This window comes from Typopeltis vanoorti, chromosome 19, assembly GCF_054136105.1.
Source record: "Typopeltis vanoorti isolate ZY-2024b chromosome 19, IOZ_Tvanoo_1.0, whole genome shotgun sequence".
Lineage (NCBI taxonomy): Eukaryota > Metazoa > Arthropoda > Arachnida > Uropygi > Thelyphonidae > Typopeltis > Typopeltis vanoorti.
The window spans coordinates 72,472,876-72,495,149 of record NC_143567.1 but is presented as its reverse complement, the minus strand read 5'-3'; the positions used below and the strand labels follow the sequence as shown (position 1 = coordinate 72,495,149).

Here is a 22,274-nt window from a genome sequence, read left to right as displayed (position 1 = left end):
TTTAACCTTTTTCGTGCGTGAGGTATATGTGAAGCTTTTTAATTTCTTTTTTTGTAAAGTAAAATTAGGGGTGCAAGATGTATGTGAGGGCAAGTTATGTTCGAGTAAATATGGTAATTACACTTTATGAAGTTAAAAAAAAAAAAAAGCAGTTCTTTCCTTAAAGAGATATATACTAAATTCACTATGTTTGTTAATATTTCAGTAAATGAAAGTCTTCAAAAGGAGGTCATTGTTTTGAGACTTAACAGTTTTAAACAAAAGAACTGAAATTCAAAATAATTCTGTTTTAGAGTTTCTCTTATCAGGGGTGGGATGGTGATTCTGGAACACCCTGAAACTAAATTCTACTTTAGAAAATTCCTTGCTTGATTCAGTCAATAATAGAAGATTATGCACTTGACTGAATTACATTATGTATTCTAAGGTAGAGAAACAATGATTTGATCACATGTTATTCTACTGGAGTGACCTCTGGTGAATAAAATAAAAAAAAAAAACCTCTTTTTTTTTTTTTTTTTTTTTTTACATCAAGCTAAATTCCATTTTTACAATGAAATAAACATTCTTTTAGAAACAATTGGTGTCCTATTTTTAGTATTACAATTCCTATTTTTGATTTACAATACTGGATTTTCTACAGTCCTGTTAATAGTTGTTCTTGGTGAGGAAGGTCGAATATATGCCTTCCATATGTTTGGGATTTTAAAATCATCATTGTTGTTCAGATTGGGGTGGTTGCTGATAATCTCGCAGGCTTCCTTGAATTTCCGTTCATACCATGTTCTAGTGTGATGTAGACAGCTGGTGGTTTTCCAGTCAATTCTGTGTAAGGTATTCAAGGGCATGATCAGAAAGGCCAGCTTCACCATAATTATTATATTTAATGTGTCATTTATGTTCTTTTTGTCTAATAGGAATAGTGCGTCCTGTTTCTCCTATATGTCGTATGTTGCAAGTACGGTAAATTCAGTATACTCCAGGGTGAGCTAGTGGAGGGAGTGGGTCTTTGGATGAGTTGAGTAAGTTTTTTAATTTTGCAGGAGGTTTAAAGGTGGCTTTGAGGTTGTACTTTTGTAGTACTCTGTTTATTTTGTCTGATATTCCTTTAATGTAGAGAATGGTTATAGTTTTACTGTAGTCTGGTTTGTCTTTGTTTTTTATTGTGGTTTTGTAGAGAATTTTGTTTATAGTATTTTGGCTGTATCCGTTTTTTTTGTAGGTTATTACTGATAATTTTAAACTCGTCTTTCAGTGCCTGTTCACTGGAACAAATCGTCTGAGCTCTGTTTTTTAGCATGTTGACGACACCTAGTTTTTGTGTTGGGTGGTGGTAGGAGTTTATGTGTATATATTGTCCCGTATGTGTCGGTTTTCGGTAAACAGTGAAGGAAAGATTGCCCGAGGGAAGACGTGTGATAAGTGTATCTAGAAACGGAAGTGTGTTGTGTTTTTCAATTTCAATTGTGAACTGTATGCGTTTGTGTTGTTTGTTTAGGTGGCTAAGGAATGTGTCTAATGTCTGGCAGCCATGGAACCAGATTGCGAAAACATCGTCAACGTATGTAAGCCAGACTTTGGGTTTTAGAGGGGAGGAATCTAAAGCAAGTTGCTCAAAATGTTCCATGTAAAAGTTAGCAATAGGGGGGATAATGGTGAGCCCATGGCTGTGCCTTCTTTTTGTAAGTAGAAGGTGTCAAAAAAGCGCCGCGATATCTGGAGGGAATTTGTTTTGTAGGAGAAGGATTGTGTCATTGATTGGGACATTCGTAAAGAGGGCAGAGACGTCAAAACTGACTAATAAATCATCTTTTTCTAATGTAATGTCTTTGATGATGTTTATGAAGTGTTATGTGTTTTTGATATAGGAGGGGGAATGACCTACCAACTCCTTGAGTGTTGCTGCTAATTTTTTGGCTAAGTGATACGTCGGGCTATCAATTTCTTCAACGATAGGTCTTAGCGGGGTGTTTTCTTCACCTGCTGCATGGATGTTGAGAAATGCTGGTATATTTATGTGTGTCCATGTAGATAAGTATCTGTACTTGACTGGAGCCTTATGTGAGCCTTGGGAAATTTGGGTATGAAGGATTCATGCTCAAAGGAATTTTTCGGTTTAGTGCCAAAGATTTCTACTCACCATGGATCTACACATCGACTCCCACTATATGGTAGGCAATAACTGCATTTCAGTAGGTTGGTTGGTTAAGGGTTTATTGGTGCAAGGATAGCAGAGATTATAATCTGCCAAGCCAAAGGTTACAGTTGTACTCAAGGTAATAAACAGTAATAAATAAAGAGATAAAGAAGTAAATATCATGTTATGTAGAACATGCAAATTTAAAAAAATTAAATTAAGCAAATCATTATCAATATATAATCAAATGTGTTTATATAATATAATTCTTTTTATAAAGTTAGAAACTTAATGCAATTTGTCCTAGTCTGATAAGATCTGCCTTAGGATATATGGCTCAGACAGATTAGTGAAGAAATTCATTCCTTTCTTGAGTGAAGTGCTTGCACTTCACTTGAGACATGTTCCTGAACTAACTTTTGTTCTTTATTATCTCTATACTATATTACTCACCGTTGGCACTGACCCCACAGCATGAGAAGCAAGCACATATACAGCCAATTTCAACAAAAAGGTGATCTACCATCAATTGACCTACTGCTCTCATCACAGTGATGTCTGAAGTAATGGAAGTCATCAACAGTTAACTATCAGTGACTACCAGTATGGTACCACCAGTACCAATCAAGATCCACAGCAGATCTCATTGTCTACATCACCTCTGTCCACACATGTGCCACAGAAAGGTTTGGAGAAACCTGTGTTGTTGCACTTGACATTTCCAAGTCATTTGATACAGTTTGGCAATGAAATGAGTCAATGGAACTTCTCATGACATTGCCATTTTATTGTCTACTCTTCTTTGTAAACAGATTGCCAATTTTCTCTCCAGTTGTTGACCATGTGCAATGGTTGGTGAAAAGGTATTCTCTCTTTAGATTTTCTGATTAATGCAAAGATGTTTTTCATAACAAATATTTTATCCACCCTCTTCCTACATAAATGATTTCTCAGTGATCTCAAAACATCCAGTTTTTTTTTCTCACAAAAAAGGAACTTAGTTCTCATCAAGACAGATTGCACAATGCACAATTTCAGAGTCAAGACCAGATCTCTCTTCAGACTGACTTTTACACATAGCCATTCTTGGCTTCCAAAAATTAGGAAACTTTTAACTCAAGATATTACTTTTCACCTATCCAGCTACAGTAGTGAACAAAATTAATCATAACACTCACATTTTAAAGAAAATTTTAATTTTACAAGAAAATAAGTACAAAAATTAAACTCCAACTTTACCTAATAATTTATATGTGCTCCTCTGTTCCTAATACATTCATTAATTTGCTTAGGCATGGACTCTACCAATGTAGAATACATTTTTCTTATTTCTGCATCTCGAAACCATACTTCTGTAATAGGCTGTATTAAGTTATCCTTTGTGTCACAATTTAATTTTCCAAGTCTCTTTTTCACTACAGCCCACAAATTTTCTATTGGGTTAATGTCAGAGAGTTACATGGCTACTGAAGCAATTGGATGTTGTGATTTTTGAGAAACTCTTTTTGAAGTGTGGCGTGGAGCGAGATCCTACTGGAAGATGAGGTCTTTGTCTTTCTGGATCTATCTTATATAGAGAAACCTGTGGGGTATTCATAACTATATATGCCACAGTAATTTCTGGATCTATGGGACCACTCTTTTCTCCAATATTTTTATGTACTGCTCACTTTTCATTATACTGTCAACAGACAAAAGTGATCCTGGAGTGTCATGTGTAAAACAACCCTAGAACATTTTTTTAGTCAAGTGTTTAGGAGCTTGCTGAAGGCGGGAAGGAGAGGTCTTCTCAGCTGCTGATTTGCGAACATAGAGTACTTGCTCCCTTTGGACAAAGAAATGGCTCTCATCTGAGAATATGACCTTCTTCGACTTCTCAATAGTCCAATCTTTGTATATTTTTGCCCACTGGAGCCTCTTTTTCTACATAGCCTTCATCAACAGTTGTTTCATTTTTGGCCTTTGGGCAGTCTTCCCTGTTCGAACAATCTTTGATGGATTGTCATGTCAGAAACAAACCCACTAGCTGCTGAGTCTCTAAGTCTATAGCAGACAATTCTTGGATTCATTTGCTTTTCCTAACTAGTAAATGATCTTTAGTAAGTGTAGTTTTCCTTTTTCAGTCACATTTTCCTTTTCAGTTAGGAGAAAAGGTACCTATCTTCCTAAACCTCTTTAAAATCACATTAACAGTATCCAAACCAACACCACACTCAATAACAATTTGTCTTTGAGTCATGGATGTCAGCTGAGAAAGAGTAGATATTTTTGAACACTTTCTGAAGATGTATCCATTTTATAGCTACACTAAAGGAATAAAACACTACAAATGTCAACTTGTTTACACTATTACAAACTCACAACTATTAATAAACATTGTAGAGATGGTTAAAACACAAAGCAGTCAATTAGAATAGTGAACTAAAACTGAATCTAGTAAACAACCAAAATTATTCTGAACTGAAACTGAAAATTCAGCTTGTTTGGATTAATTTGTTCACTACTGTACTTACTCTATACATATCCCAAATCAACCAAACCTTGGAATGCTACATCTAAAACCTCTAAAAAATTCTTGGTGCTGTTCAGTAGATCGATAACTCCTCTCTTCAGCAACAACTGTCTCATAAATGAGCAGTTTCTATGTTATGTCTCTTCTACAGATATTTCCATGTGTGCTGTTCAACAGAACTGGCATCCATCATGTCCCTCCATTTCTGCTGACCCTATAACAGTATGAGTAATAGCTGTCCAATGTCTCTTTATAGCTGAACTGCTGACTCACGAATCCTGCTACTCTCATTCATCTTTCGTGCTATAGTTCGCCCACCGATTTGAGGTCCCTCGAAACTACTGCGCATGTCAGAAAAAGGAGAATCCATTCCGATAATAGGGTAATCAGTCTGTCTTCTGGGAGGTAATAATAAACAAACTGAGTTTGTTTATTATTACAGGTCGGAAAATTTAGCTTTTCTTTTACGAACATTGTTGTTTTTAAAGTGTAACTACTTTGCTTGTATAACAGTTGCAAAAATGTACGTAGAGTGTTAATACGTGCAAATACTACGTTCTACATAAAACAATGTCACTTCGCTCCATGATAAGTTTCCTTTTATTCTGGGACTTTTTAAAACAAAATCCGATTTCATGAAGTATTTTCCTTAAAGTTTCTCTTTTCCAAGGAAAATTAATTTTTTCTTTAAGCACAGGAATCAATTTCGGAACAGTTGGCACTCTTTTCTCGAATACGTAAAATTCGTGAATAGCTCTTCTTATAACGTCTACATCAAAATCATTCAAAGCTACGGTTTCGATGGTTTTACTCTGGCGCTTTTTTTTTTTTTTTTTTTTAGGAGATTTAAATTTTGGCTTACCTTCACCTTTTGATTCCCTACGAATTCTTTTAACAGTCGACCCCAATACGCCCGCAATTGCACTTGCACGTTTTATGACTTGAGAAAGGGGAACAAGAAGACGGCCTTCTGACGATTCTTTTTCGCAGAATGTCAGCACATTATTCAATATTCTTTTGCAAGAGCTACTGAAACGTGTAACAACAGAACTTGTTGACTGTACTGGATCCATCATACAAATTAATAATAAAAAAATAATGCAAAAAGAGAACAACAAAAATCAAGCTAGTACTAGTACAGCGACAGACAAGAAAGCACGTGATTTCGCATGTTGGTGACCAATTCGTACATCCTTCATTTCTTTCTCCCCTTCAGCATGAATCGACTATTCTTGGCACAAATCCAACAAGGGATCTAGAAATGGTGGGCGAACTATATCTACCTTAGTTCTGTAGCACAGTCCTCTCCATGAAATATTCCTGAAAGACTACAACCTCCAGTTCATCAAAAATAATATCAACAGATTACTTTATTCTTGAACCCAACCCACACATGCACAGTAGTTATTTGTTGCTATAGACCTTGCAGCTTCTCACGTGTGGGAGTGGTGTATGTGTATATATATAATTACTGTGGTGAGAGTAAAAAACACATACGTATACAGTGTGGATATCAGGTTTGAAACAAATTAAGTTTTCATGGCATATTCTGGTAATTGGACCACATTTTTTTAATAAGCTATATAAAACACAATGAATTAATAAAAGACCCAACAAGTTTCGTAAGTCGTTTGACTTACGAAACTTTAAGTTTTTAAAGTTTAAAACACAAAGAAAAGAGAAATTATTAGTAATTATTAATAATTTCTCTTTTCTTTCTGTTTTAAATTATTAGTAATTACTAATAAGTTCTCTTTTCTTTGTGTTTTAAACTTTAAGTTACCTTTTACCCCTGAAGATGTAAGTCAAACGACTTACGAAACTTGTCAGGTCTTTTATTAATTCATTGTGTTTCATATAGCTTATTAAAAAAATGTGGTCCAATTACCGAAATATGCCATGTGAACTTCTAAACCACAGAAACCTCCATTTAAAATTAAGTTTTAAAATTAAATTTTAATAACTGCTTTAATATTATAATTAATTTATTATTTAATAAGTGTTTAAATTTTAATAACTGTTTTAATATAGTACAGTATAAGAAAAAAGTCTTACCTTATTGCTTGGATTATCAAGAATGATAAACACCAGAAAAATATTTCGTCCTGTTGTTTGCTTGACTGTCTGTCTAACTATATCTTCTCCTTCACTGTATAGTCCTCTACCATCTGAAATAATGATCAGCAATTGAGCAATATCTTTGTGAAACGACTTCTTTGAATTCCGAACTTCAAGCATAGCACTAGTAGCATAATTGAGGAGGTCCACTATACTTGTCTTGTTTTGGTTAAAGGTAAATGCTTGTAACATTTTCCTGCCTATTTCATCAGTTATAACATCACCAAAAGAATTCACAACACAAATATCTTCACCAAAGCTTACAACTGAAAGCTGTCCTGATTCAATTAATGATAATGACTTCCAGAGAAGCTGTACAGACTGGAATGCTAATTCCTGTGATTTATTTATGGCCATGCTAGCTGAATTATCTACTGCAAGAATAATATCATACTCTCTTTTACTGGGTTTTGTTCTTCTTAGCCATATCTTGTCTTTACGGAACTGGCTTGCAATATAAGGAATCACCTATAAAAGAGTAAAATAAAAATTTTACAAAAATTAACTGTAACTGTGAGTTTAACTTCATGGTTATTGTTGTCAAACTCTTAAAAGTTAATATTCTGAAGGAAAAATTATATACCAAATTCTACAGTTACTATTCATTATTTTTATCATTCAGACTATATACAATGCATCAAGTTAAAAAATCAAAAATCTTGCCTTCAGAAACCATCATTGTGATTTGTGATGCAAATCACAATGCTTTGAAGAAAATTATTTTATTTAAATAGATCCCACTCACACATCATGAAACTTACTATTCAAGTCTGTAAACTTATACAGTGATATCTCAATTATCCAACTTCCAAGTAAACAAACCACATAGTTAACAATGCTTGCTTTTTAGTACCTCACCTTGTAGCTGTGTTAACTATACCCTCAAAGATCTGATCACCAAACTGATTTCCAACATAATCGGATAAATGAGTTGTTGCAATGCAGTGGTACATTAGTACTGTGGATGGATTAAGGACCATATAAACTGGATGTGCTGAGAGAGAGAGAGAGAGAGAGAGAGACTAAACATATCACTTTAGGTTTCCAATAAGCAGGATAGTAGTTTCACACAAGGTGACAAATTTTATTACAAACATCCCTGCTACCACAGGATTTGAATCAACAGTCTGTTGGTTAGAGATCGATTATGCTATCTAAATGGTCAACCATTCCTTCTAATTATAAAACTAAAGGAATTATCAAAGATAATAATGTTATTTTTGAGATAAACCAGCCTGCATAAGCAGTATCCAAGCAGAGTAAAATAAGTGTTATAAATGAGTTATAGAAATGATCACATTATTATCATCATCATCATACAGGTATCTCCATGGAGTCAGAAGACCCATTACTAAAGATGAATTATTCACATAGTACCTATCATACCTGTCCCTAAACTCATTCACTGATAAAGCGCTCACAGCCACTTCTGGCAATCCATTCCACCTATTTACCACACTCAGACAAAAAAAAAAAAAAAAAAATCCTAACATCCCTGTAAATCACACTCTTAAACAGTTACCATGGGTGAACCCCTTGTTCTCTCCCCTCCCACCATCTACTGAATAAGTCTTCAGTGTCAATCTTATAAAACCCTTTAATAACCTACATGCTTCTATCATGCCTTCTCTTTTCTGCCCATTAGCTAGTTTTTAAGTTCCCCAGACTTTCAATTTGTTCTGATAGGCTGCATTCCATAGACCTATCCAATATTTGTCACTTGACTCTGGATCCTCTCCATTACTTCTTCATCCCCATGGAATGAATCTAAGGAATCTAGTAATAGTCCAAATATGGCCTTATTAAGGTGAACAATAACTTTGCTGTCCTGCTTGTTAGTGTGTTTTTCAGCAATATGTCCTGTAAACTTCAATTCCTTGTCCACAATCGCACCCAAGTTCCTGGCTTTGTCAGTTTCTTGCAGTTCAGTTCCATCAATATGGTACACACACACAGTTTGTGATCTCTTCTTTCCAAAGTGCATGACCTTACATTTGGCCACATCAAACTGACAACCATTTACCTTTGCTCATACTGCTAGTCATTCTGCAGGATCACTACATCAACTTCATTTAATGTTGCTTTTCCCAGTTTTGCATCATCAGCTAACAACCGAATATTTCCCATGAAATCATTTTCTATATCACTGATATAGAAAATGATTAACCTCTCAAACGGCCAGGACGTCTATAGACGTCCAACTAAATCTGGATATGACTCAGCCCACCTGTTTAAAGAACCAGGATAAGAAGTGCAATTTGACGGTCCTGTCCATTAGAAGGTGTGATAAACCCTCACACTGAAGAGAATGGTTAATCGGATTATCTCACATTCGTAGCTACCTCTCAGTTGCCTATAACAAGAAACGCACATCCTTGTTCTATGCTGGTTAACTGGATTTTAGTTATATAGGATAGACTAAAAATAGAGAAATTATTTATATTTTTGTTTTCTCTTTTTATTGTACAATACAATTTTAATTTCTGGACAAAATAAAGGTCTTGCATAATTTCTTCACTTAAATATTGCCTTACCTTGGAGAACTAAGTTCATTTTTAATTTTTTTGTGCTAATTTTTTTCTAATCGCTTTCTAGACAAAACATTATTCTTTGTTCTCGAAGAAATTAATTCACGATAATTATTTGAAATATTCTTTTAAAAAAAGAAAAGAAAACCAGCTGCCGACGTTCCAGATTATATTATTTTTATTTTTGTACAAAACCATCGAAATTGAATAATACTTCACAGATTTCCTTTAGGACATGCTGGAGCAACTTTGCTTTATAGAGAATAACATGAAATTCTTTAATCATATGACTAAATTTTTTCTTTATATTATATAGTAATCTACTGTTGGTTTCACTTTCTTGGTTTCCCTGTATAATTGGTCATTACAAAATGAAATTAATAGTTATAGATATTTACTGCATAATTCAGATATTTTATTGTCCAATTTTTAAAGTAAGCGATACATTTGCTTATTTTTATCATTCAAAATATGTATATCAAATGCATCAAATGTGAAATTTCATTTCCTTTCATAATACAAATGAACTTTATTTCGACTTTGATAGCATCACCCCCCCTCCCGTTGCAACATTACCAGACACCCGAAAGCTGTTATGAAACATAGGTACAGTTTTTATTTCAATCGTGATTTTTCCATAATAATTGTTCCACATAACATTTAATTTTTTCAACACAGAAACTAAGTTTTGATTATTATAAATTTGCAAATTATAAATAAGAAAATATACATATTATTTCCTTATTATTATAAATCAGGAAGTTATGTGACATTGGCTAATAGGGAAAATTAATATTTAAAAACACTGTCATCCTACAAATGCAATATCAGAATATGCTTCGAATGTCTGCTAATCAATCAGAAAGATGGAAAAACAGAACAAGGAATTTCTGCCTGTAAAATATTCAGTTATTGCATGAGGTACTTTAGTGTGCTGCCTTCTGGGCATGTTCTTTTGATCTGGTTCCCAGTGGTGGTGGTGGGGGGGGAGCGTTGGTAATCTCCATTAGTCTACAACTTGTTACTGGGCAGAAAGGAATATTAGAAAGTATACCCAATATACAATTCATTTGTGAGATGGCAAGCAAGAGCAGCAGCAGCAATAGCAGTAATTTTTTTCAAGATAATTATCAAATAATTTAGAATTTTTCAATAATAAAAGTGAAACTGATTACTATAAATAAAGAAATCATTTTTGGTATAAATACTTCATCAGCCTGTAAAAGAAATGTCGGTTTTACTGTGGTAGGATATCTGAACAACAGAAAACGAAACAAGACATTCTTGCTTGAGGCAATTTAGTGCGACTTCTGGGAAACTTTCTGTCTTGTGTTTCTCAAAAGAGTAATCTAAGACTTTTAGCTTTTCCTGTAGGTAAGAGGATTATTATCCAGCATTTCTAAGACGTATTTCAGAAATAGCAATCAGCAGAAATAGAAGTAGTAATATTTAGATTTTTTTTTTTTAAAAAAAAAGGAAACAGAAATAACACAATTGAAATTTCTTTGTGTGGTATACAGTTTTACATGTTGAAAATACAGCATAGTATTTCTAAATCTTAGAATAATTTCAGCAGATCGCTGATTTCAGATTCAAAGAAAGAGTACAGAATTAGAAGCTTTGATATACAACAATATTATTGCTTTATTTCTTTTGTCAAAATGGTAAACTGAAATAAGAGATTTTGGATACCATCTGAAAGCTTTCAAAGCTATAGAAATTTAAAGTAGTTATGCAACTCAGTTCCAGGACAGGAGAGGGGAGATTGCAGTAAAAAATCCTAAAAATGAGCATACATTTTTAATCATTCCATACAGGATATCCTTCCTATTATATTTTCAACATATCTACAGTGGTTAAGCACTGGATATTATAGTAATGTGCATCCTACAAAAAAAAAAAAAAAAAAAAAAAAAAAAAAAAAAAAAAAAAAAAAAAAACCTCTGTTGCAATTTTCAGCAAAAGAAGAAGGCGAAGAGTCTCTGATAAAATACCATTAGGTATAAATTTTTGATACTAAAAAGGATACAATATCGGAAACCGAGTAATGCAGTTTATAATCATTTGTTGTTCATAAAAAAAAAAAAACAATCGTTCCTGAAATTGAAATGTGACAATCCATATAAAGGTATTTTGCAAAGAAAGAAAGCAAAATGTCATATTTATTTCACTAAATGTTATTTAAAAATATAAATATTTGACAAAATATTTTAAACGTAAACAAACATTTGAAAATTTGCGAAAAATAATCTATATCATCAGTAAAGTGGAGGAAATTAACTATTACTAAAGTATATTCATTGCAAAGGCTGATCTATGGTCATTTCAGGATTGATTATTTATTTTGGCAGATGTGAAACTTTTATTTTTGGAAAGAAACACAAGAAATAAATTGTTCAGCAAAAAAAAAAAAAAAAAAAAAAAAAAAAAAAAAAAAAAAACAATCAAATATCCTAGTACAGTGAAGAAAATTCGAAGTAACAGAGTACATGTAAAGACGAGTGACACAAAAGTCACTCGACCACAGTTAATCCGCTAATGGCTCTCAAATCGCAGTTAAGGGATTAACAGCGGAGGAGGGTAAATACTTGATAAAAGATAGAATGCCGATGAAGTTTTGATCCATGAAAAAGTCTGGGGTAGTCTTGCTATTTCATCCACTTTGGCCGGTAGGAGGGTTAAACAACAGAGGGCTAAGTAACAAGTTATGTGGTATACACTAATCACTGATTAGTGTATGGAGGAGTTGTGTCTATACTCAACTCCTCTATACACCACTCTGATATTCCATCAGCCACCCTCTAATCCAAATCACCAGATTCATATCCATCCCCATTTGTTTCAATTTATGCAACAGAGTTCTATGTGCAAAAGCTTTTGCAAAGTCCAGCAGTATCACTGAGTAATCATTTCTCTTATCCAACTCCATTGTCACTTGATTATAAAATAGTAAGTAATTCAACTGTTGAGGCATAGCATAGAAAAAGTGCTGGAGTCAAAGAGACAACTGAAAGGCTTCCCAAAACAGGTATTTATGAAAAAGTTACGTGCACCACCAGTAGTGCACCCAGAGGGGGGGGGGGGTCACCCTAAAAAAAAACCACCTAGAACCTAGAAAATTTTCCAAAAATATAAATCTTTTCCTAATTAATAAAATTCATTTTTGTAAATTTATGCTGTGTCGTGTCTTCTATTTCTATACTACTTATGAATTAGCGATCATTGCAGATGCTCAGTCATAGGTCATATGCAATGTGTATCAGGTATTCTCAAATTGTGTACTCAACTCGCCCCCTCCCCCAAGATTAAACCATGAGTGCGCTACAGTGCACCACATTCTTTTCTCAAGGCTATATTTATTGTAAAAATTGTCTTGCCAAGCCTATTCTCTCTTATTGCGCTCATATAATATGCTTGAATTATTGACATTAACTGTGATATGTCCAATGTTCCCTCTAATTTTTTGCTGTGAGTGTGGGCAGAAATTTGCATATGTGCAAAATTTGCCTTCTTTTGAAAAGTATGTGTGCACCCAATACGAGTCACCATACTGATCATTTAAGCAAAAAAGTTAAAAGATTTTAGTTCACTCTTTACCTTCTGGTGTCAATGGGACATCAGCCAGGTCACCCTAACTCCCCACCATGTTCCCACACACAGCAGTAGCCTCCCCAGTAAACAGTCGGAAATCACGATTCACAAGCCTTTGGCAGGATTCGATCCGGGGACTTCGCGCATGCGAGGCCAACACGATACCGACTGTACTAGATAGGATTCTAAGTGTGTGTGTATTATTACCATCACCAAGTAAGTTGTGTGACATCAATCACAGAGCTAACATAAATATTTTATATGTATTTAATATTGATCTGATTAGAAGAAAGAAAGTAAAAAAAAAAAAAAAAGATAACATTAGTGACTGATTGCCTTTAATTAAATTTTCTAACTTTGCAAAGAACTCTAAACATACACAATAAAATATTCCCATTACTAATTCTCACCTTGTTAAATATTCATAATAAGTCCGTTACTAATTCTCATCTTGTTTAGTTCTAGCTTCTATCTCTTTATTTTTTCTCTCTTCTCTTTGGCCCCCTCCTTTGACCCACTCTTTATATGCACTATCTAAATTAATTGAATTTCCATATAATTGGTAACTTTTCACTCTCATTAGCATATCCAAATGACATTCTCCTAAACGGTTTCTAAGTTGGTTTTTTATTTGATTCATTAGACTAAAACCTCGCTCACAGTCTGCACTAGTTGCAAGGAAGGTTCCTCCAATATCCATCAACTTTGCCAAATCACAAAACTGCTCATTTTGAAGAGCAAATACAACCATTTGTGTAAAATTTGATATCATTTTGCATTTAATTTTTTCTTGTACAGAAAATTTGAAATCATTAAGCTGACTAATTATTTCTGTAGTATCATCCAGAAAATCATGATATTTAAGACAAAGGGCATTAACATGTTCACTACCAAATGAGAAATCACAATGTGAAATAGAGGAGATATCAAACACTGACCATTCTTGCATCTCATTCTCAGAGAATCTGTCCTCTAAATGTGCTCGGTTATAGGCTTGAGCATTGCCGAGTTACCTTATTTTTTAAAGAATTTATAGGTTAATGTTTAAGTGGAACTTCTTTAATTAATAAATTTTAATTTCATCTTGAAAATCTAGTGTGTGCGTATTTTTTGCTTTGTGCGCTAGTTGTAAAACGTGTGCACACGCGCACAGCTTAGAGGGAACATTGGATATGTCCATAGCAAAGTCTCAGGAGCTTCCACTAATGTTCTCTGACAACACCTTATTTTGAGCATGACAGTAGCCATTATTGACCACAAGTATGTATCATCAGATTGGAAACAGTGCCCATTTTGTCTATAATTAGTACACCATATATTCATAGATTATATGGCTTATGATATTAACTATTATGCTGGCCTGGTTGGCCAAGTGGTTAGTGTATCTGTTCTCCAGCCAAAAGGCTGCAGGTTCAAATTCCACTGTGGACATGGATGTTTGTGATTGTGAAAATACCAGTGATGGTGGGAGGTAGATGGCGTTGGTGTAGTTGCATTATAGTTGGTGGATTGAGTGGTGGAGACAGAGAGTTGTAGAGTAGGTGCCCTCCGTTGATGATTCTTTGGACTCCCAGGAGGTGTCACGCAATAATAATAATAATAATGTTCTTTAGCACAAGGTACATTAACTTAATTTTAAATTAATATACCTCGTATAAAGAGCATCAGATTTGCATATTTAATATTTGGTACATAACTAAATAGATTTTAAGTTCATAAAACTTGAGACACGGACATCACATCAGTTTTTATTTTTTATTCACTTTATTGAACTGATTATTCAATTATCACATGAAAATCAAGATTGTACCAGTCATGCTAAATCAATTTATTATAACTTGCACACAGTTTATAATTAAATTAATTAATTATAATTTACTAAAATTACTTATAGGTAATTTGTAAATGATGGTTGATACCTTCATTCCACACTACTTAAACCTGAAATCATATCTAGGGAACTAAGAAATGTGAAGTTTTGCAATTATCTTATTTGTAAACCACTCATTTCAGACAGAAATCAGAAATGAAGACCACAGATGATTAACTTTTAGACCCCCCCCCTCTCCTTCCCCACCTCTTCCATTACACTATCATATCAATGTGACAAACTGAAAAACAAAGTTAAACACTGAAAGGGTGTACAACAATGTACAACAGTATTACATAATAAATTTTACATTATAATACAACACATTATCAATAATTTTCTTTAGAATTATTCTTTTATGTGTCAGATCTCCAATGCTGTCATAACAGATTTTAATCAATTTATACTTCAGTCTTTTAAGTTTCTATTAACTACACTGATTCCAAATGGATCTTGGTCACCTTCTGGGTGTTACTTCCTGCCATCACACACACACACACACACACACATCTTTTCCAATTGTGTTTAAGTTACCATACTACATTACATTAGTCATGCAATATTCTCGACTGCTAATGATATCATGACTCTTTCTGATATCTTTATTTTTTAATATGATTCTACTCTGATGCTATCCGTTCATGCAATCCTCCCCTAATTTTTTTTCAAACTCTGCCTCTCTGTAGTCTAGCCTCCAATCAGCTGCTTTATTTCTAATCCATTCTCAGTTCCATCAATTAAAATCTGTTATTAACACTGCAGTATATACAGTGTCGAAACCAGATTGTCCACTGAACTAATTTTCTCTCTTTTTTTATTCCATATAAAATTATCAATTGGTTCCCAAGCATGGCATGGCATATTCTAAAATCTGTTTCCTATCTATGCTTACTGTTTTTTGTCTTTTTATTGCTGGTTTTCATATCAAATTTATTAAAGAAGTTATTCAATTTATTTAGAGAATTCTGAAGAGTTATAGTGGATTTATTTAGGATGATATCATCTGCATAAAGTAAAGATTTGAATTAAAATTTCTGATCTTAGGTTTAGTGCCATTTTTGTTCATAATGTGATCAACATAAGGTACTTAAAGATCAAAGCTCATAAGTGGGAAAAGATCTCCTCCACATAGACTTTAAGGAATGCAGAAAATAGACTGGATGGAAAATGGGGAGAGAACACAGGGGGCATCCATGGAAATTAAGTTTGTCCGCAGTCAAGAAAGAGGTAAGAGTTATTTTCCTCTCAGAGAGCAATGAGCGAGTGGAATATTTTGCTTTCAGGGATAATGAGTGCATCTGGTGTGAATGAATTTAAGGGAAGATATGACAACTGGTTTGGGTGATTTATACCTAATGTAAAATTTTCATCTTCTTGTAATGTACCTCCTTAGTAGGTATGTATCTAGATACCAAACAAATGATGAACTGGCAGGTGTTTAGCCAACCAAACTGTATTGGTTTAAACCAAAAGACAATGATGTTACAACTAGAGGAAATGTCATCACCCACTTAAACAAGATCCCTGCTATTTTCATCAGAAAATCAGGGTGAACAGTGAAAAATCAGCTAATGGCACAAGCTTAACATTAGTAGAATTCAAGACAGGCAACATAAGAAGTATCAATGGAAAAGAAGAGGAATTGGCAGAAGAATTAGAAGTACCATGTTAATATAACTGGTGTTACTGAAATAAAGAAAATGAAAACAGGAGAGATTCCTGTAAATAACAACAAGATTTTATATTTAGGCAATAATGATCAAGGAAAGGAAGAAATAGCTACAGTACATAAAGACAGACATGTTTATTCATTAATAAGCATGAAAACAAACTCTGTGATTAGAGGCAGTTTCAAGTTGAGTGATGTGAGCAAAGATCAAGATGAGGAACTGGACAATAAGACTTATTCATATCTATGAATAAGTCTTATTGTCCTAATTTGCCTGAATTTGTTTCCAAGTTCAGGCAAATTAGGGGGCTGTCAGCATAAAAATTTCACTTTTAAGGCAAATAGTTGCAAAATCATGGGAATATTAACAAGAATCTGTTTTTAAGTTTTGTAGATCTAGAAAAGGCATATGACAAGGCACCATGAGAGAAAAGCTTTTCAAAATGCTATAATTAAATAGCATAAATGATACATTATACTGAGCAATACATAATCTAAATTTGAGTTGTGCATCAATATTTAGAATTGGGTCAGGTGCAGGAATATCGTTTGATGTAAAATCACATAGATGATACTCATCATCATTTTGAAAGAAACTAGTATTAAACTGAAAGTAAATTGGAGATGTTAATATTGGCTCTTTATGCTGATTCTGTTATACTCTTAAATAAATCCAGTACAGGAATCCTTAACTAAATTGAATAACTGATATAATAAATTTGACATGAGAACTGGCAATAAAAATACAAAAACTATGTAAATAGGCAGGAACATTGAAAACATCAGCTACTACATATTCAACAGGAACCCTGTAGAATAAGTAAAATATTTCAACTATTTAGGCACAATTTTTAGTGAAGATGGCAAATTAAATATGGAAATAGACAAGATAATTTTTGTTTTGAAGGGAGTCGAATGAATAAATTTATATGGAATAAGAGAGAAATTAGTCAAAACTCTAGACTAACAGTACAAAATAATTTTCAAACTAATTATAACTTATGGATCTGAGAGCTGTATTAGAAATAAACCAAAATAAAAATATCAAACACAAGAGACCACAGATATGAAAGTTCTGCAAAATTTAGGTAGAACAGATGACATTAATGGCATAATTATATAAAAAATAAAGATATTAGGACAGGGCATTGCATTGTTAGCATTCAGGAATGTGTAATCGGAGCTAATCTCAGATGGGACAGTCAGTTAAACAGAATGGCAGGAAAAAGACAGAAGAATACCAATATCTAGATGGTTTGATACAGTTAGAAGCATCTTGAAAGACTGAAATATAAGATCTGACAGTACTGGATCCCAGATAAACAGCAGATTAATTTGGAGGAAAATGTATTGATAGGAATTTAATAATAATGTAAACTTTATGATGTAGCACTGTCTTAGTATCCTGTAGACTCTTTCAGAGTACCTATCAGGAATTTGATGATGTGATTCATATAGAATAATCCATAACAGTGGAGATCGCATGCACCAATTTTATTTTTAATTTTACAACAGCATCTCCTTCAATTCTAATAGATGACTTATGACATAAATGTATGCAATATGTATAGTTTTGTGTAATGTCCTATTTTCTTTATCTAAATGTAGGTTTTTTGTTGTTTTTTTAATCAGATTTTTCTTTGGCATTTTATCATATACCTTTTTTTTTTTTTAAAACTACTAACTTTAAATACACATCCTTGTTTCTATGATTTCTCAACTATTTATCTCAAAGTAAAAATCTGATCTTACTACTCAGGATTATATTGCACAAAATCAGCTCATTTTCTTTTCAGGGTTTCCCTTCAATAATTTTATGATACCTCAAGTATGCTTGCATAAATCTTACCTGGAATACTCAATATAAAAATTCCTCTAAAATTGTCACATTCAATTTAATTTTTCTTTTGCAGTAACTCTACTTACTATTTAATTGTACAATTAAATAGTAAGTAGAGTTATTTGTCACATTGAAATGTTACTGTACAATTCACAGATGCAAACATACAATAGTTACATATCATATAACTGCTAATTATGCAGAATCTCAAAATGTCAGTATGAATGATTTATGAGTGTTGTCATTATGTTTTTTATTATTTTTTTGTTAAATGTTATAAATTTAATGGAATAAAAAGTTTGTGCATAGCCATCCTAACTCGATTTTTATCATAACATTTTTCATCAGCTGACCATTAGTTTCTACATTAGTTAGTATCTGTCCTGTCATTTAATGAAACTGAGCATCGAGTCCACTTGGCAAAAAAAATTTAGCAACTGCTGTTTTAAATAGAAATACATTTACACCATTTTTTTAAATAATAGCTGCAGTTTCCTTCAATGGAGGTTTATATTTCAATTAAGAAAATAAAGCAAAGAGAATTACAATGGCAGTATAATGCTAATTGTAATTTTTTTTTATTTTATTTTACAAAACATATAATCACACATTAACTGTTTAATGAAATTAAATTTTACCTTTCTCATATTAAGTCGTTTTCCTGTCCTGTAATCCCCTTTTAACTTAGAAGTTTTAGTAGGTTCTAAAACAAGCCTTAACTGCTCACAGAGCTCTTGTACCAGAGGTGAGATCATTTTTTCACACTCCTGCCATGCTTGTTTTGCTTCCTGAGATTCTTCATTAATGTTGTCTTTAGGTAAATGGATTAACATGTTCATATGGTTTTCAAATTTAGTTTTCCAATGTTGCACTTCAGGAGTATTCATAGTTGACCACAAATCATGCTGGGTATGAAGTGATGATTCTGGGCCTCTTTCAACTTTTAAAGTTTGTATTTGGTCTCCAGGTAATTCTCTCATCCTCTCTTCTTGGGTATATTCAGATTGTGAGGAATGATTTTGTTCTGGAAAGTTAGTGCTAGGAACTATTTGATTTTCTTTTAATTTTTCATCTCTGTTTAATTCTTCTAAAAGGATAACATCATCATCATCATCATCAACATCCATAGGATGGGGTTCATCTTTCTCAGAAGGCACTGGTTGCTCTTTAGCCTGCTCTTCTGTTGCAATATCTTTAGTTTCAGCATCAAAATTTGATTGGTCATCTTTTATATGTTCATATATTTCTGTTTGTTTTTGTTTTGTTCCTTGGGATTCTGGTTCCTGACTATCCAATTCTATTAATTTTAACTGTCTAGGAACTTTATTTTGAGGAGAACCAAGAGTGCGATCATCTTTAGGATAACTAAATTGTTGTTGATGATCAAGCTGATTTTTAGTTTGATCATCTCTTAGGTTTTGAACTGATGTTCTCTTTGTTCCTTCATGGCCTGCACCTGGGGAAGGGGAAAAAAGTATCAAGTTATTCTTTTTATCATGATCTATCTTTTTTTCTTTTGAATTTAGAAAAGGGAATAAGATTTACATATTTGATATTACAGTTAAAACTGCTTTAAAAATAACATAGAAACCTTAATTTCTATAATGGCATTATTTTAAAAGAGGATGTAGAACAATTACTAGTTTTGAAAAGTTTGCTTTTATCAAATAACCTCTTGAGTTCTTTATAAAAAGTATTTGAAATACTCCAAAATACTGTTAATCTTCAAACATACAACGACAACAACAACAAGATGTTATTTCTATTCCATATATTTTAATTTGACTGGGTATAACATGCCAGCTGAGGCATTGGCCGGAATTATGGAAACAAAGACAGCAAAAATAGGTGTGACTGATTCGTCTCAATAACAAATACAAGATATTATATTCAAGCAATAATAATCAGGGAAGAAAGGAATAGTTATAGAATGCAACACTAAACCTGAAGATAATCTTCTTGAATGGCAGGAGTGGTAGAAAATATTCAAGAGGAATGCAATCAGAAGTGTATATCAACACCAGTAAAAAAAAAAAAAAAGCTATCAAAAACATGAAATGTGAAAAAAGCAGCTGCAGCAGATGAAATCTGACCAGAAATGTTGTAATATGAAGATATGGCCTGGTTGGAAAGAGAGGTTAACAACAAGCTGCAGGACATTTTATCAAGCAATATACCATCTATATTTGAGTTGTAATTAGTAGTTAGAATTGAAGAAGGTACAGGAGCATGGTTTAATATTAAATCAGGTATGAAACAAGGATGTAAATTATCTCAACTGTTATTCATCATCTACATGGATTACATTATGAAGGAAGTATTGAATAGAGATATTCAATTTAGTTCTTTACTTTATGCAGATGCTGTTATACTCTGAAATAAATACAGTACAAGTCAGTAGGATTCCCTAACTAAATTAAGTAACTGCTGTAATAAATATGGTATGAAAATCAGCAATAGAAAACACAAAAACTAAGAAAATTGGCAGGAATGTTGAGAACATCAACTGCATCCTAAATGGCAAACCTATAGAAAAACATTTCAGCTATTTAGCCTTTTAATGAAGATAACAAGTTAAATATGGAAACATGGAAATAGACAACAGACTAAGTTAAGTGAAGAGAGAGAGAGAGTCAAATGAGTACATTTATAGGTAATAAGAGAAATTAGTCAAAACACTAAACTAGCAGTATAGAAGACAGTTATTAAACAATTTTAACTTATGGATCTGAGAAGTGTGTTAGAAATAAACCAATGATCAAACAAGAGACCTGAGATATAAAAGTTCTATGAAAATTAGGGCAGGGAACAGATGACATTAATGGCATAATCATATAAAAAAATATTAGGAAGGAACCTGACACTGTTCACATTCAGGAATGTATGGGCAGAAAGAATGTAAGCTGGTATGGTTACTTTAATGGAATGTGAAAGGAAATGTTAGCAGAACAGGTGTTCAGGGCAAGAATAGTAGAAAAAAGACACAGAGGAAGACCAATATATAGATGGTTTGTTGCAGTTAGAAGCACCTTGGAAGATTGAAATATATGATCTGACAGTACTGGATTCCATAAACAGCAGATTAATTTGGAGAAAATCTGTTGATAAGAGGTTAATAATAATGTAAACTTTATCATGTAGTGCTATCATGATATCCTGTACATCACACTGAAGGTACATGTCAGGAATTTTGTTAATGATATTTTAATTTACATGCCTAGAACTGATATTAAGAATTAAATTTTAATTGATATAATTACTAATGCACACATACTTTCTAATTCCACTTTGCTACTTGCTTGTCCTTCTGCATGTTGCTCATTTTGTTCTGGTGTTACTCCATCACATTCCATCTCTTCAGAAGCAGCCTGGACAATGTCTTGTGAAGAATGTTTACTAGCACTAGCAGGCTGAGCATCAGATGTATAAGATTCATCTTGAGAGGGTTCTGCTTTGTTTTCTGTAATTATTAAATAAGTAGCTGAATAAATAGTAATGCAGGAGTCTTCCAAACATTACACATTTTGTTAATTTTTACTTTCCTCTATTTTCTAAGATTTTATACTGTATATGAATTATATGAGAAATGCCTTTTTAAAAAATAAAGATAACAAGGAAGGATATATGGATTCTAATTTTGTAACAGTTTTTTGTTGAATCATTTTTCATGACTTCAAATGTGTAAGGTGTAATTAAATTTTTGTCAAGATTAGTTTAGTACTGTGCTATTTACAAGGTGTGACAATTAAATTCCTAAAATGATTTTATACTATTGTGTTCATGGTGAGTCAGGCAGAATTATGTGACTGTGCATGTTTTGACATGCATGTTTGCACTATTGCTTTGATTCATATCAAAAAAGTCAAGCCAAGAAAAATGAGCAAACGGAATTTAGACCAATGTTTTAATATCAAATTTTGTGTAAAGTTAAGCAAAAGCACATGTGACACTCTAGATATGTTAAGTGTGGTTAATGATGATGCCATGTAACAGCCTAGTGTATTTGAGG

The 22,274-nt window shown here is 33.0% G+C and overlaps 1 protein-coding gene across 1 annotated transcript in view; it reads right to left on the bottom strand.

Annotated features, from left to right (window-relative positions):
* LOC150096239 (midasin) overlaps positions 1–22,274 on the bottom strand; it is a 1,081,806-nt gene that overhangs the window by 4,838 nt on the left and 1,054,694 nt on the right. Inside the window, exons 88-90 of the mRNA XM_090409469.1 lie at positions 21,540–21,725; positions 18,904–19,721; positions 6,705–7,235 (exon numbers count right to left, since the gene is read on the bottom strand). Coding sequence (XP_090265595.1) covers positions 6,705–7,235; positions 18,904–19,721; positions 21,540–21,725 — 1,535 coding nt within the window. The remainder of the gene's footprint in view (positions 1–6,704; positions 7,236–18,903; positions 19,722–21,539; positions 21,726–22,274) is intronic.